The 15,908-nt window shown below is 34.5% G+C and overlaps 1 protein-coding gene, 1 long non-coding RNA gene and 1 pseudogene across 2 annotated transcripts; 1 reads left to right on the top strand and 2 right to left on the bottom strand.

Moving 5' to 3' along the window:
* Positions 1 to 3,964: 3,964 nt before the first annotated feature.
* On the top strand, positions 3,965 to 4,951 carry LOC148767041 (uncharacterized; annotated as a pseudogene).
* A 5,450-nt stretch (positions 4,952 to 10,401) lies between these two features.
* Positions 10,402 to 13,288, bottom strand: LOC148767042 (uncharacterized). Its single transcript, XM_088825354.1, has 2 exons — positions 11,071 to 13,288; positions 10,402 to 10,974 (listed from the first exon to the last, which is right to left on the bottom strand). Exons 1-2 carry the CDS (start codon positions 13,204 to 13,206, stop codon positions 10,690 to 10,692), a joined length of 2,421 nt encoding a protein of 806 aa, XP_088681480.1. The 5' UTR covers positions 13,207 to 13,288; the 3' UTR covers positions 10,402 to 10,689.
* A 153-nt stretch (positions 13,289 to 13,441) lies between these two features.
* On the bottom strand, positions 13,442 to 14,256 carry LOC148767043 (uncharacterized). The gene is made up of 3 exons (XR_016034264.1): positions 14,050 to 14,256; positions 13,780 to 13,895; positions 13,442 to 13,670 (listed from the first exon to the last, which is right to left on the bottom strand). It is a non-coding gene; the product is annotated as an uncharacterized LOC148767043 (long non-coding RNA).
* Positions 14,257 to 15,908: the final 1,652 nt, after the last annotated feature.

Raw genomic sequence — 15,908 nt, forward strand, 5'->3', positions numbered from 1 at the left:
AGTGTAGAGAATACAATTTTGTCCAATGAAGGTATGTTATTGTTTTGTATATTATTGTTAAGTTGTAACAAAATATGTTCTCTACCTAAGTGTCTATTATTGGAATGACGGATGCATGTTGTTATTATTTTAAATATTCTTTATCTCCAAATCATAAAATTGTTTAAATAATGCAGAATATTGGGATATTGGGGATCCTATTTGGCCATGCGAGCATTGTGGTGCATAGATGTGGTATGCTGAAAGATTGCATAAATAAAAGAATATGCCAACTCCAACATTCTCATTGTGTTGCCTTCAAGGAAAGATAGAACTTCCAATTCTTATAAGTCCTCCCCAAACTCTTAAAGATGTTTTCTTAAAAAATGATGCTCGAACCAATTTTTTCCTCAAGCATATTCGGTCATTTAATATGATGTTTTCCTTTACTTCCATGGGTGAAAGAATTGATAGGACAATGAATGACATAAATGCTCCACCGCAGTTCATCATGTACGGTGAGAATTACCGTAGAATTGAAAGTTTAATGCCAACTCCAAGATCAACACCAATATTTGCACAATTGTACATATATGACACTCATAATGAAATATCAAATAAAATGCTTGTTGTCAGGTAAAACACTACTATTTTGAAAATAATAGTAGGTGTTTTTTTATGTTTATGTTTTTATTGATACCTAATGTATGTTTTATGAAATGTCACTGTATGGAAGAGGAGACTAACACATTATATGCTGCTATCATTTCTGATATCAAAGATATGCTTGATCGCTGTAATCCGTATGCAAAATTCTATAGAATGATCAGAGATAGGTTTCAATCTAATGACTTTCCAGAGGTCGGGATGGAAGAAGATATAACCTACCATCTGCATCTGGAGTTGCTGCAATTATTGTAGGTGATTATGATTGTGCCGATACTCAGAGAGACATAATAGTGGAGATACAATTATAATAATAATTGCGACATGCGTCTGTATTAAATCATGCATATTTGCCGTTACAATATCCTTTATTGTTTCCACGAGGAGAAGATAGATACAAAGATGATGTTTCATTAAAAGATAGCAGTAGAATGTTATCTAACAAAAGGCAAAAGGTGTCAATGAGAGAATTCTTGGAATACATAATTCAAGAAAAAGACCACGAGCAGTATGTGTTGTTATACTCTACACGTTTATTTCGGCAGTTATTGGGTGATGGTTATAGCATGATAGAGTCATATCGTTTTGCGTATATTCGGAATCATCGAAAAGAGTTAAGAGCTGAAAGGTACAAATGATTATCAGAAGCAATCTTAAGAGGAAAATTGAATTATTCTGCAACAGGAAAACAAATCATATTTCCTACCTCTTTTACAGGAGGAGTACGCTATATGATTCAGAATTATCAGGATGCCATGGCTATTTGTAGATGGGTTGGATATCCTGATTTGTTTATTACTTTTATTTAATTAGAATTGAACATAAATAACAAGAATTTTGAGCTAAAAGGGTTTGAGACCTGAGGATATACCGTACATTATTTATCGCGTATTCAAGATAAACTAGACCAACTTATAAATGAGATAAAACAAGGAAAATCATCCGGAAAGGTGAAATTAGATATTTACAAAAAATCATTTACTTTTGATATTTAATAAAAAAAAATTATTTATAATAAACACACACACACACACACACACACACACACACACACACATATATATATATATATATATATATATATATATATATATATATATATATATATAACAAATTGTTGTACATTCCGATTAGTTTACCATAATAAATAAGAATACATATGTGATTTTCTTAATCAAGTATTTACTGGGGAAGATAAATAAGAATAAATATGTGGACTTTTTTAATCATGCATTTAGTGGGATGGATGATTTAACGATAAATCAACTACAAAATAAAAAAAAATCAAATCTTCAAGCAGTTGCATAATGATCCCAGAAAATGAGTCATGTACTACTTTGCATATAATTTATTTTGTTTAAGTGAAATATAGGGAACTTATTTCTTTTACTATAGTTTTATATATTAACCTTTGATTTGTTCTTTTGTTATGCAGTGATATATGCGATTGAGTTTCAGAAGCGAGTATTACCGCATGCCCATGTATACATTTTTTTGCATTCAGATTACAAATATTTGAATCCAGAAGATATTGACAAAATCATTTATGCTGAAATTCCTTCTAAAGATGATGATTCTTACCTTTACAACTGTGTAAAATCTATTATGATACATGGTCCATGTAGACCGCTGAATCCAAAATCTCCATGTATGCAGGATGGTAGGTGTACTAAGTATTTTCCAAAAAAAAATTAGTGATTGAACATCACACGATAAAGATGGGTATCCATTGTATAGAAGGAGAGACAATGGGGTAATCATTAACAAAAGTTGGTGTTATGGTTGATAACAGATTTGCGATTCCCTACAATCCATATATGCTCAAGAGATTCAACGCACATAAAAATGTTGAATGGTGCAACCAATCCAGATCTATCAAGTATTTGTTCAAATATGTGAATAAAGTTCATGATCGGGTCACTGCGGGATTTTATCAAAGTTCAACAAACAACAATGCATCGTAATGTGAAGATGAGATTAAAATGTATTATGACTGCAGATACTTATCACCATGTGAGGCGACATGGAGGCTAATTTCTTTTGACATTCATTATAGAGAGTCATATGTTGAACGTTTACCTCTTCATTTGCCTGAAGAGAAAATTGTAACTTTCAATGATGATGATCCCATTGACTCAGTTCTGGACAAACCTAACATTAAATAATCGAAATTCTTGGCATGGATGGGAGCAAATAAGAAATATCCTGAGGCAAAGAACTTGATTTATGCACAGTTTCCTATTAAATTTGTATTGAAACAACCTCTACATGAGCAGTTTCCTAGAAAGCAGGGGTTTTTGGTTGGGAGAATTCATTACGTACCCCTTGGAAGTGGAGAAATATATTATTTGAGAATTTTGTTGAATATGTCAAAGGGTGATATTTCTTATTATGATTTGAGAACTATAGATGTGTTGTTTATCCTACATTTTGAGATTCTTGCTATGCTATGGGTTTGTTGGATGATGAAAAAAGAATATATTGATGGAATTCGCGAAGCAAGTGATTGAGGTACAACTAATTACTTGAGAAATCTATTTGCAATATTAATGTTCTCAAATCAGCTTTAACGGCCAGAATTTGTTTGGAACAGCATATGACAGCACTTGAGTGATGATATCCTACATAATCAATGAACACTCCTTCGATTTGATATTATTGAATAATTTTCAGTATTTACTTATTTGTTATGAAGTTCATCCTATTAAATATCTAACATAATCAATACAATATTTTATGTTATATCAAATATTTATTATATTTTTGCAATATCACATATTTGCAGCTTAGTGAAGACGATTTGAAAAAAAATCGCTCTCGCAGAAGTAGAGAGTATTTTGAGGAGTACCAATAAGATTCTTGCTATTTTTCCGACAATGCCAAGAATACACATATCATTGCTTTCACAAGTTCAGAATAGGCTTATCCATGATGAACTTAGATATGACGGACAGACATTTACTGCAGAACATTGTCAACTTTTGGCCAATCTCATCGATGAAAAGAAAAATATCTACGATAACATAATGCTTCACATTGCAAGAAGACGCGGACTATTTTTTATTTATAGATAGGACGGTACATGCAAAACATATATTTTGAGAACACTTTCATCAGCTCTGATATCAAAAGTGAAATAGTCCTTACAGTTACTTCATGTAGTATAGCAGCTCTACTCATTTCTGGTGGTAGAACTGCTCATTTGAGATTTGTGATCCCCTTAAATGTTAATGAAGATTCTACTTGCAACATTGCACAAGGTAGCCCACTGGTTAATTTGATAGTCAAAGCAAAACTTATCATTAGGGATGAAGCTCCTATGATACATAAACACTGCTTTGAGGCTGTTAGCAAGACTTTCAAAGATATACTCAAATTCTCTAATTCTGATAGTAAAAAACAACCATTCGGGGGAAAATAATTGTTTTTTGTGGTGATTTTCTACAGATTCTACTTGTAATACCGAAAGTAACGAGACAAGAGGTAGTGTTTGCTAGTATTAACTCCTCATGTTTATGGGGATACTGTGAAGTTCTGACATTCACAAAAATATGAGCCTTCAATCCGGCATATCAAATTCTGAGATTCATGAAGTGAAGAAATTCTCAGAATGCGTGTTAGTGTTAGGGATAGCACTATAGGTTGTCCTAATGATCAAGTGGTCGACATTGAAATTTCTTGTGACTTGCTCATAAAATATTCAGGTGACCCACTTACTGTGATTGTAAATAAAACTTATCCATCATTTTTGGAGAACATGGATGATATCCGTTATTTGTAACATAGGGCTATACTGGCTCCAACTAATGAGATTGTTGATGTGGTGAATAATTACTTGCTATCATTGGTTCCTGGTGAAATGATGACCTATCTCAGTTTTGATAGTCCGTGTTCAACTAACAAAGCCATTGACAGATCTGATGACATTTATACGCCTGAATTTCTAAATAACATTAATTCTTCCGGTCTTCCAAATCATGATTTAAAGCTTAAAGTTGGAGTTCCAGTCATGCTGCTGAGAATTATAGACCAATCTTCAGATTTGCGCAACGGCACCTGACTTTCAATCACGTGATTAAGAAAGCGAGTATTGGAAGCAAAAACTATATCATGCACCAACATTGTTCATAAGGTGTTTATTCCACGTCTGACTCTAACGCCATCCGATAGCAGAATTCCTTTTAAATTTCAACATCGACAGTTTCCTATCAATCTTTCGGTTGCAATGACAATAAATAAAAGTTAAGGTCAGTCTCTTCAACATGTCAGTATAAATCTTCAGAAGCCGGTGTTTTCGTATGGGTAATTATATGTTGCTATCTCAAGAGTTACCGGTCGCAAAGTAATGAAGATACTTATATGTGACAAAGATGGAAACACTTCAAGTACTACGATGAATGTTGTTTATAAGTATGTGTTCCAAAATTTGATCTAAATAAGTTATTTATATTATACTTTTTAAACTTACATTTTATTTTTTTGGTGTTTACGATTATGGATTAAATTTACATTTTTTATTTATAAGTCGCTGACATGTTTTTCTTATGGAGATGGGTAATCAGGTTAGTTTTGTAAGATTCTTTGTTTTTTTATAGCAATGCATTTGAGATCCCACAAGAGTTCTGCATTGTTGCAGAATTTGGACAAGTAATTATTGTTTCCCAGACGGTTATCTCCCCTCTATTGGTTATTTTATTACAAACATTAAAGTTGATATGCGATATTTGACCCGAGAGAACATGATTTCCCCGCCGTCGAACCACAAGGGAGCCTCAATGGTTATAGAGAGGCGGTGAGTTATGAAAATTAAATCATAAAAAGGTCATGATATTAATTAAATGGCGAATTGCATATAACCAAAGACTCATTGGGGAAAGACTAAAATACATCCTATCAAAAGTTGGAGGATCTTAATAGAATAGCATCTTAAAACCAAGTTTCCTATCTCTAACCAGTAGTCCCACACATACTCTTGAGCATCTAGCTCTTTGATTTTACTAAGTGCAACTTTTTTAGGCCTTAACGTCTTCCAGTATCCAACTTCAACACCAACCTTCCTCCGTATTGAGTTTCCAAGCTTCTGAATTGGACTATCAGGGTTGTCTTTGATTGCTTATTCTATTCTTTTACCATTGTATTTGACATTTGCATGTTTGTTCACTCTTTTCCTTGAACATGTATGTTCTCATGTAATTTTCTTGATCTGAAAATAAGGAATAAAAAACTATTTTTTTACATATAAAATGAATGAGAAAGTATTTATTATACATAAAAAGTATGAAAAGTATTTATTATACCTAGAAAGTTGGACCACCTTGTACAACATATGCAAGGATCCTCCAATTGCAACCTTCTTCTTCTACAGCGACCCTACTCCTTTCATATTTTTATATATTGAACTCATAGCCATTTCTCACCACCCAATATGTCAGTGCATTTATAAAAAGACCGATATTTGAGAACTTCATCAAAGTTTCCAAGTTTTTTTTTCTCATGCTTATTGGTTGAGTGAATGTAGGACATTTAAATCTGTTTAAATCATCCAAGTTTTCAATATCATTATCGTCTTCTGGCTCACTATACCGATGGGCTGTAGATGGTGTAGTATGATCTAAATGACTTTTCTCAATCCTATAACTTGCTCTTTTGGCCTTCGTTCACATTCTCTTGAGTTTCCTGATTAGGTCTCGATGAGTAGGTTGTTTATCAACAAAGATATCATTATTTAAAGAGTCTTCAATATCCTCTAATTCCTCACTTGAAGCATTTGACTTTGCATCACCATCTGAGGACTCGTCAAATTGAATGTTGTCACTATCTGAAGAATCATCTGCCTTTGAGTGTAATGGTTCTTCATGTACTAGTTCTTCTTGCAATGGCTCAACTGGTTCTTCTTGAAATGGTTCTTGAAGATCTGTTTCTTCAGGACTATGTGATGGTTCTTCATGTACTGCCATTTTCTTTTCAAATTCCTCTTCTAAAAAGGCCTTTGTAATAGCAATTTTTGCTTCAATTTCATCATCAAATTCCCTTGAACTTGTAATGGCTTTTCACTTTCAATCATCAACTTCAGTTGCATTTAGTTGCAAGTTCATCTTCATAAACTTCATCAACATCCCTTGAAATGTTATATTCTTGAACATGAGTACCTTCCCTTGAACTATTTTCAACATCATCAACTGCCTTAGATTGCCTTGAACTGCAGTTTCATCTTCTTGAACATAAGTATTTTCCCTTGAAATCTCATCTTCTTGAACATCAGTATCCCTGCATTGCTTTGGACTGCAGTTTCATCTTCTTGAACCTCATCAGCAGATCTTGAATTTTCTTGAATATTTTCCACCTCAATTTCATCCTCACCATTTTGCAAACATAGCACTTCTGGCTGAATTGGTATTGGTAACTAAGGTAGTTAAAATCGAGATTTTACTTGAAATCGGAGAGGAGTAGTAAAATCGAAAACATAAAATCGGATCGTAAAATTGTAAGATTTTACACGTCTTGTAAAATTAATAGCAACGCATTATATATATATATATATATATATATATATATATATATATATATATATATATATATATATATATATATATATATATATATATATATATATAAACTGTTAGTACTTACTACTTAAAAATCATCTCATAACACAAATAAAATAAGTCCAAACAAATATAATGTTAGAGTAGGTGACCAACAAGCCAACTTGTGGCTGTGGTCTTTCCATTTATTATTGTAATAAATAATCATTTTCGTATTAATGATAAAACACCTTGGCATTCTATATCTTTGTCCCTTTGTCACAAGCATAGATATAGTCCTTATAGTTATTACAAGTACTAGTAATTGATCGTTAGGATCGTGAGATATTTACTTTAGTATTATAATTGTTAAACGTGTTCCTAGTCGAAGGGTTACGCCACCAATGAGGATATCGGCCTTTCCCATTAAGAGACTAGCACATAGTGTATGTGCACTGCATCTCATGAGTAAACGGTATTGTGATATCGGCATGCATAAGTGGGTGCTCGTAAGTTGACGAGTTCACTGAACTCCCTCACCCTAGAAATCTCTAAGTGGTTCTCAATAATCGAGTAGAGATATCTATGGTATAGTTTTACACCATTAGTCCTTATGACCTAGACATCATTGTGACGTCACTAGAGGACCAGCTGTATGGTGACATGTCCCTGAGTTCCACCGAGGACCACCCCAAGGGCCAGTGTTCGTGCAGTCCGAAATCTAGTGGGAAGTCTGTGCATTGTAGTCGGGGATTCGATCGCTAAAATAGTCTTGGATGTCCTGTGTGTTCTCATAGTTTGTAATCTCTAAGTCTCTAGCCAGAGCTGACTAAGTGATGATTAGAGAATTCGATTCTCTAAGTCATGCACGTAACGATTACAACACTTAGAACGATCGCACAATCATTGAACTAGTAAGGAGGTCTCGATGAACCAATGCTTCTAGTTCAATCGGGACATATGAATCCAAGGGATCGTATTGTACGCTAACTATATCAAAAGGTTCTTGCAGGTGTTGAGTGTAGATATTACACTCAATACGTTTACTTTACGTGGATCTTTTGTTTAGATTTAATTATATTTGTGCTTTAATTGATTGATTTTGTGTTTTATAGGTGAAAAACGAGAATTAGGTGTCCATGAAGGAAAAAAGATGAAAAAGAAAGGAAAAAGTTGCAAATAAGGAAACAAATCAAATTGGAAAAAGGAATCTCGCCACAGCTTTGACAGTGTCCACCATTTCAAGCATATCTCTCTCATTCAAACTCCGAATTATGTGATTTTGACGGCATTGGAAAGCTAATTTCAAGGGCTACAATTCTTATTTACACAACATTCCAAAATTCGGACTCCAACATGGCACAAATCGACGAACAAATCCTAATGGGGGAAAGTGGCGGAAATTGATTCCTATTAGGTTTCCACTACTTCCTTATCAAGAAAAGCCTATAAAAGCAACAAGTCTCTACACCATAAGCACGAAATTTTACACCACAAAACACGAAGAACGAAGATCAACGAAGACTCAAGCATAGTTTTTCTTATTTATTTTATTTATTCTATTTTGCTTATCATAAGAATTACGAGTAGCTAAGTTTTTAATCTAGAATTTTGTTGGAACCCTATGTGGGGATGGTGAACCCGTTTTCTTGAGATTATGCAATTATGATTTTATGATTATTTCTTATACTTGTTATGATTGTTAGTGCATGAACTTGATCAATTTATGTGCTTTATCTGTGATTATTAATGGGATTGACTCGACAGAGCTATTTTGATAATTAGACGGTAAGTATAAGAACCTTCGAGTAGTTTTCACCGGATGAGTGTGTCAATTGCATGTGGTGTCGTAGACATATACATATCACCTTAGGTAGCCATTTACGAGACTTGTTAGTTAATGCTTTATTCATAAATTGTTTGCATAGACATATAGTGAACCGTTTATGAATAATAGACTCATAATACACGCGACAGCGGGTTATGAGTAAATTAGTGTCTCGGGTTAATAATCATGAATCATATATTTCATGGGATAGTTACATTTTTCGTCCCTATACATTACCACTTATACGATTTTCGTCCCTAAACAAGATGAAGTTACAATTTTCGTCCCTATACATGTCACTTTTATGCTGTTTCTGTCCTTCCGTCCATTTGTCCAGTTAGTTTGGACGGAAAAATCGCACGTGCGTCGCACGTGACACACAAAAGCACCTCAACACCTCAAAACGTTCAGATTATTAGAATAATTTTATAAATACCAAAATTCTCTCGAAAACCCTAAGCCCCAATTTTCGAAATCTCTCAATTCCTTATGAATTCATCATTGGAAGCACAATTAGAAAGTGGGCAATTCAAATTTTGAAGCTTCTTCAGCGCAGGTAGATAATTTCAGAACTTGCGGTCGCGAATTCGAAGTAAATTTTCTTCTCTCTTTATTTATCCTAGATTTTAATTTGGAAACAAAAATTAAGAATTTGTTGTTTTATATTGGGGAATGGAGCTTGAAGGATGAGTCAAAATAGTGGTTCTAGCTACAATTCAAGATCTGCTAGAAATGAAGTGTTTTATTGTAAATGTGGAGATGAGATGCCATTGTTGACCTCATGGACTCCTAGTAATCCTGGAAGAAGATTTCGTGTCTGTCCAAATTATGAGGTAATTTTTGTGTGTGTGTGTGTGTGTGTGTGTGTATGTGTGTGTGTGTATTGATATTTTTTGTCACACACAATTGTGTTTCTTTTGGAACAGAGAGTTAAAAACTGTGATGTGTTCAAATGGCATGATCCTGAAATGTGTGCTAGATCAAAGAATATTATCCCTGGATTGATAAGAAGAATAGACCGTTTGAATGATGAATTGGCCAGCTATAAGGAAAAAAAGAGATATAAGGGCAAATGAAGAAGATATGATGGCAAAGCAAGAAGATATGATGGCAAAGGAAAAGAAGTCCTATGAAAGAAAAATAAAGAAAATGGAAAATTTAATTGTGATGTATAACAATAGAATGAAGATCTTGAAAGTTCTTTTGGTTGTCTTAGGTTGTTTAATTGTCATTGTAATGATGAAAATTAGTGGTTAGAATTTTCAGTGATTAATATTAGTGGTTAAGATGTAGTTGTTTGTGATAACATTGTTGTTTTTTTTTTTGTCCAATATAATGCAAGTTTGTATCTCAATTATGTTTGCATTTTTGGTACATGTTAACAGATTGACAAAATAAATGCAAGCATCACTTACAAAAAATAAAATAAAACATAGACTACATTATTGATTCCAAAAACATCATTCATGATTCCAAAAACATCATTCAAAGTACAAACATATGATTTGTTTGCAAACATGATTCAAATTACAAACTTGTTTTCAAATGATAACATATGACATCTCACATTAGAGTACATCAAACTAAACTGCAAGTTCACAAAAACACTACATAATTCAAAGTACTTCATAGAACAAATTACATATTCATAAAAACGCAAGATTGTCTTCAAAATAAAAATGCCATCTAAGACTAAGATGCAAGATTGGAACCACCAACAGCCTTAGATGCAGAACCACCAACAGACTTGGCATTGGATGAAGAATCACCAACAGACTTGGACTTGGACTTGGAATGTGAGGCACCAGCAGACTTGGAATGTGAGACACTTGCTTTCAGATTGTTCAGAGTGATAAAATTGAGTCCCCCTTTGACAATAACAGGAGTGTTAACTGTTGGAGATGATTTGCTGGCTTGAAAAGCAATTGTATTTGTCCTTCCTTTAACATTCACATTCTTTTGAGAAGGCCTTTTAACCTGTAATTATCCCAAATAAGTTTATTAAATACTAATTCACAAAAGACTATAAATATATTTTAACCATACTGAAAAATAAAAAAAAATAATTGAAACCTGTAATTTTGTTTTTCTCTGTGGTGGTACACTTGAAACAGAAGCTTGAGTGGCCAAGTAATCTTGAGGAACTTCAAATACAGACTCATTTTGTTGGCCAACTGCATCTCCAGTTCCACTTTGACTTGCTTGCACCTGCTCAACTGCAGAAAATTTTCTTTTCTTGCATGTTTTTGAGTTATGGTTTGTGCCCCCACATGTCTTACATTTATTGTTTCTTTTAATTCCTCTCAATCTATGTGGATTTGCACCTGGGGCAGGGGGTTCATCAGGTTCTCTCCTCCTTAGCCTTTGAGGCCTGCCAGCTTTTTCAATGTAGTTTGGAGGCAGTGGAGCTTCTAATGAACTTTTGGGCCACAATTCAGGTCCATTGAAGCCTAAGATTGGAGGCTCATAAACCTGTAAATAGGTCTCAACCTTGTAACAATTATGTACATATGATTCAGACTCCTCATTTCTACACCATATTGCTGAACATGCATGTTTACAAGGTATGCCACTTAAATCCCATTTTTTGCAGCTACACTTTCTCTCCAACAAGTCAACAGTATGTTGGTCAAATGGACCAATAATCTGAAAATGATAATCATCACATTTCATAGATATACACTCCCCAGCCTCTTCCATAATCTTCATCAAGATCTTTTTTATCTTTGGACACAAGAGACCTTCCCATTTTGCAGCTTTTTCCTTGTTAGATTGCACCCTAGTCATTAACAGATTTCTAATAGTTTCAAGCAAAGAAATTATTGGTTTTTCTCTTGCTTCAAGAATGAAACTATTGAAACATTCACACATATTGTTCAGTAGGATGTCACACTTAGGATGTGGACTGAAATGGGATCTAGTCCAGTTTTGAGGAGGCTTTTTCACTAACCATTGATAGGCATCTTCATCAATGTCTCTCAACTCTTGCATTTTTCTATTAAATTCTTCAACCCTGGTTGCTTTAGCTGCCCCCCATAATGCTGTCTTGATTGCCAACCCAGTGACTCCATCCCTCTTCATATTGCTATGTAAATGTCTCACACAAAATCTATTTTCAGCATTGGGAAACAAAGTTTCAAAAGCTGGAATTAACCATTTTTGCTTGTCAGACATAAAAGTCCAATTATGTTCATTTTCAAATCCAATATCTGCATTCAACAAGTTCAAAAACCAGATCCAACTGTCTTTTGTTTCAGATTCAACTATTGCATATGCAATTGGGAAGATGTTGTTATTTGGATCTAACCCAACTACAGTTAATAGTTGACCTCCATGCCCACCCTTCAAGAAACAACCATCTACCCCAATTATAGGCCTACAACCATTTTTAAACCCAACCTTGCATGCATTGAAACACATGTACAACCTATGGAATCTTCTCTCCTCAGTCAGCTTCATGATAACTGTAGAACCTGGATTAGTTCTTTCAATTTCTAGGCAATAATCATAAATTTTTGAAAATTGTTCCTCCAAAGTTCCCTGGATTATCTTAATTGCCTTTTTTCTTGCTCTGTAAGCCTGTGATCTGGTTATATTGGCCTTCAAAGTTGTACAAATTTCACTTCTGAATTCATTTGTACCCAACTTTGGATTGTCTTTCAATTTTTTCATAAATATTTTGCCAATCCAACCAGACTTAAGGCTTGTATTGTTATAATTCCAGGAACATTTAGTGTGTCTTGGGTTATAGGTTTTCACTTGCCAAGAGTGGTCATTTTGCATTTTGGAGACATGAATGTACCATCCACAACCCTCTTTTTTACACACAGCCCTGAGTCTAATGGCATCATTTTTTGGAAATTTCACCATCATACCCCTCCTAAAACAATGAGACTCAATAGCAAATTTTGCCTCTTTTTTGGAACTGAAAATCAAGCCTAGCATGATGTCTGGATTCTTATTCTCAGTTTTAGGATTAAATTTGGGGAACTTCATTCTACCCTTACCCTCATCCTTATCACTACCATTTGAGCTGTCAAAATCATCATCACTAACTACACAATCTTCATCACCTTCTTCATTTTGCAGCCTATTATACATTTCCTCACTAATGAAATCATCATCTGCAACAGAGTTACCCTTACCCAACCCCCCAAACTCAGCCTCAGGATCTACAAATTGCTCAAACAATTTATCATCATCTTCCATGTCATAATCACTTTGATAAAACACATCATCATCCTCACTAAATTCATCAGATTCACTATTCTCTCCCTCCAACCCTACATCATCAATTATAACAGCTTCATTGACTAACCTACCCCCAGTTTCACCCTCCACATCCACTCCCAGATTTAGATGTTCAATAAATATCTCAACTTCCCAATTTTTAGGATTATGGCCTCTTATATTAAACACGTCACTATCAGTCTCAATACACTTGCAGTGTTTATCAAAACTTTTTCCATGCTTAAGCCAAAACCTAAGACTCCATTTTTCAGTGTACCCCAGCTCCTCAGCAAAACCCCAAAAGTCAAACATCCCTATTTGATCTATATCGACAAAATCAAACCATTCAAGACTTCCTCCTATGTACTCTCTTTTTGGAGAGTGCTTCATAATTCCACCATGTCTCATTTTAATGGTGAAACATGTTAATTCCCCAACACAAGCTTTATTTAAAATAATTAAGAAAAAAAAAAAAAAAAAACTCCAATCAGTAATCAGCTAAGGCAAACAATTTCGCTCAAACAAAAGTAAATTTAAACAAAAGAAACTTACCGTAATTCGGAGTACATTCTAGCATCAGTGAAGCTCTTCTCGACATTTTTGTTGTCCTTAGATGAAGAACCCTAGTATTTGTCGCAATTCCGTAGCTCCACTCCAGAAATTGTAATCTACTCCAAAAATCGTGATCAGTGATAATTTTGGTGATTGAACACTTTTTTACTTCAAGAAACTAGGGATTTACAGGTGAGATGTGGAACAAATTAGGGATTTAAAAAAGGGGGCATTTGGATTCAAGAGAGAATTAGGGCAGATTGTGTTTACCTGTAATGCGTAATTGAACGTTTTGAGGTGTTGAGGTGCTTTTGTGTGTCACGTGCGACGCACGTGCGATTTTTCCGTCCAAACTAACTGGACAAATGGACGGAGGGACATAAACAACATAAAAGTGACATGTATAGGGACGAAAATTGTAACTTCATCTTGTTTAGGGACGAAAATCGTATAAGTGGTAATGTATAGGGACGAAAAGTGTAATTATCCCTATATTTCATAATTGAGGGGTTTTGGGTGAACAGTTCTTGCATAGGGGGAAGATAAAATCCTAGGTCCGTTTTTATTGATATTTTCTCATGTTTATTTGCTTTCATAATTAGTTTAATTATTTAGTTGATTAAATTTGACAACTTTGCGTAGGCTGGATAAAAATCATAATTGTTAGAATTTGGTACTTAGGATTAGATAATTTGAGTATTCCTTGTGGGATCGACATCCGACTCTCACGAGTCCACTTTTACTACTTGTTTGCGATACGTGCACTTGCGTGTTAATTAGGTATTTAGCCCCAACAAGTTTTTGGCGCCGTTGCCGGGGAATACGGCTAAATTATTTATTTATTCTAATATCAAATTTGAGCAATTTTTCTTACTTCAGCCATTTAATTTTAATTTTTATTTTTATTTTTAATTTTGATTTTTTTTTATTTTTTTTTGTTACATGTCTGGTTACAATGTTGGGGCACCTCAAACGGGATATGAATGGCTTCCATCTGACGAATACCTCCAAAACACCTATGATATGCCTCCGCTTTGTTCCGCATGTGGTGGAAATCATTATTCCGATCAATGTTGGGGATCACCAAAAGCGACAAATTTCGTCGAAATTACCAACGGAGGTTATTGGAACACTTACACCAACACATAGGAGCAAAACTTTCAAGACCAAGATTTGAACGAGTTTCAACATAGAGAGCCACAATTTGATGATTTTCAAAATTATTATCCAATGCAGCAGCAGACCACTGATGAACAACTTGATTTGGTATCCCTTATTGCCGAATTCATGAAGTCCACTCAATCATCATTTCGAAACATGGAGATACAACTAGAAGAGATGACGCTCAAATTAAAATATGAGTTTCTTGAATATATTCCAGACGGAATCGGCAATGGTTACATCAAAGAAAATTCGGGTGAAGCCTGTGGTGAGAAAAATCTTCCATGTCCAGAAAATAGTGTCGATATGAGAGAAATAGAAATTACGAAGACACTTGAGCATGATGAATCTGAGAAGGCAATCGAGCTAAACCACGAAGATGCCTCAGAACAAGAGAAGAAGGAGATGGATGTAATGATTGAAGATATTCTAGTTGTGGACCCTGTCGTTGATCTAAATGTAGATTTGAAGGCATCAATAGAGGTTGATGAGAAGACGAATGTGTTTGAAGTGGAGGTTATACACAGACTTGAGGTTTTTGTGTACCGATTTGAGGGAGCGGGTGATGAAGATCCCATCTTGGCTTCGTACCGATTGATTACAACAAAAAAAGACTACAAGTTAAGGTGGACCGTGACATATTGCAGTGCTATCCATGCCTTGGTTGCAATTGAAGTGATAGAGCTCATGGATGGATGCGCAATCTACAAGGCTTTGGATTGGACATAACAATTTCAAGAAGCGAAGTCCGGCTGAAGACTTAAAATTAAACGCGCTCCTCGGGAGGCAACCCGAGCATTTATCGTTTTTTTTTTCTCTCACATATTTTCGTATTTTTAGTTGCTTTTAATTTTCTTAGAATGTATATAAGCTTGCAACCTAATAATTTAATCATGTTTGAATTTTTAGGTCGTAAAAAAAAGTTTGCTTGAAAGAGGAAGAGATGGAGAGGTGCAACACGTGGAGGA

This window comes from Erythranthe guttata, chromosome 11 (assembly GCF_056151865.1).
Source record: "Erythranthe guttata isolate IM_541 chromosome 11, IM_541, whole genome shotgun sequence".
Taxonomy (NCBI): Eukaryota; Viridiplantae; Streptophyta; class Magnoliopsida; order Lamiales; family Phrymaceae; genus Erythranthe; species Erythranthe guttata.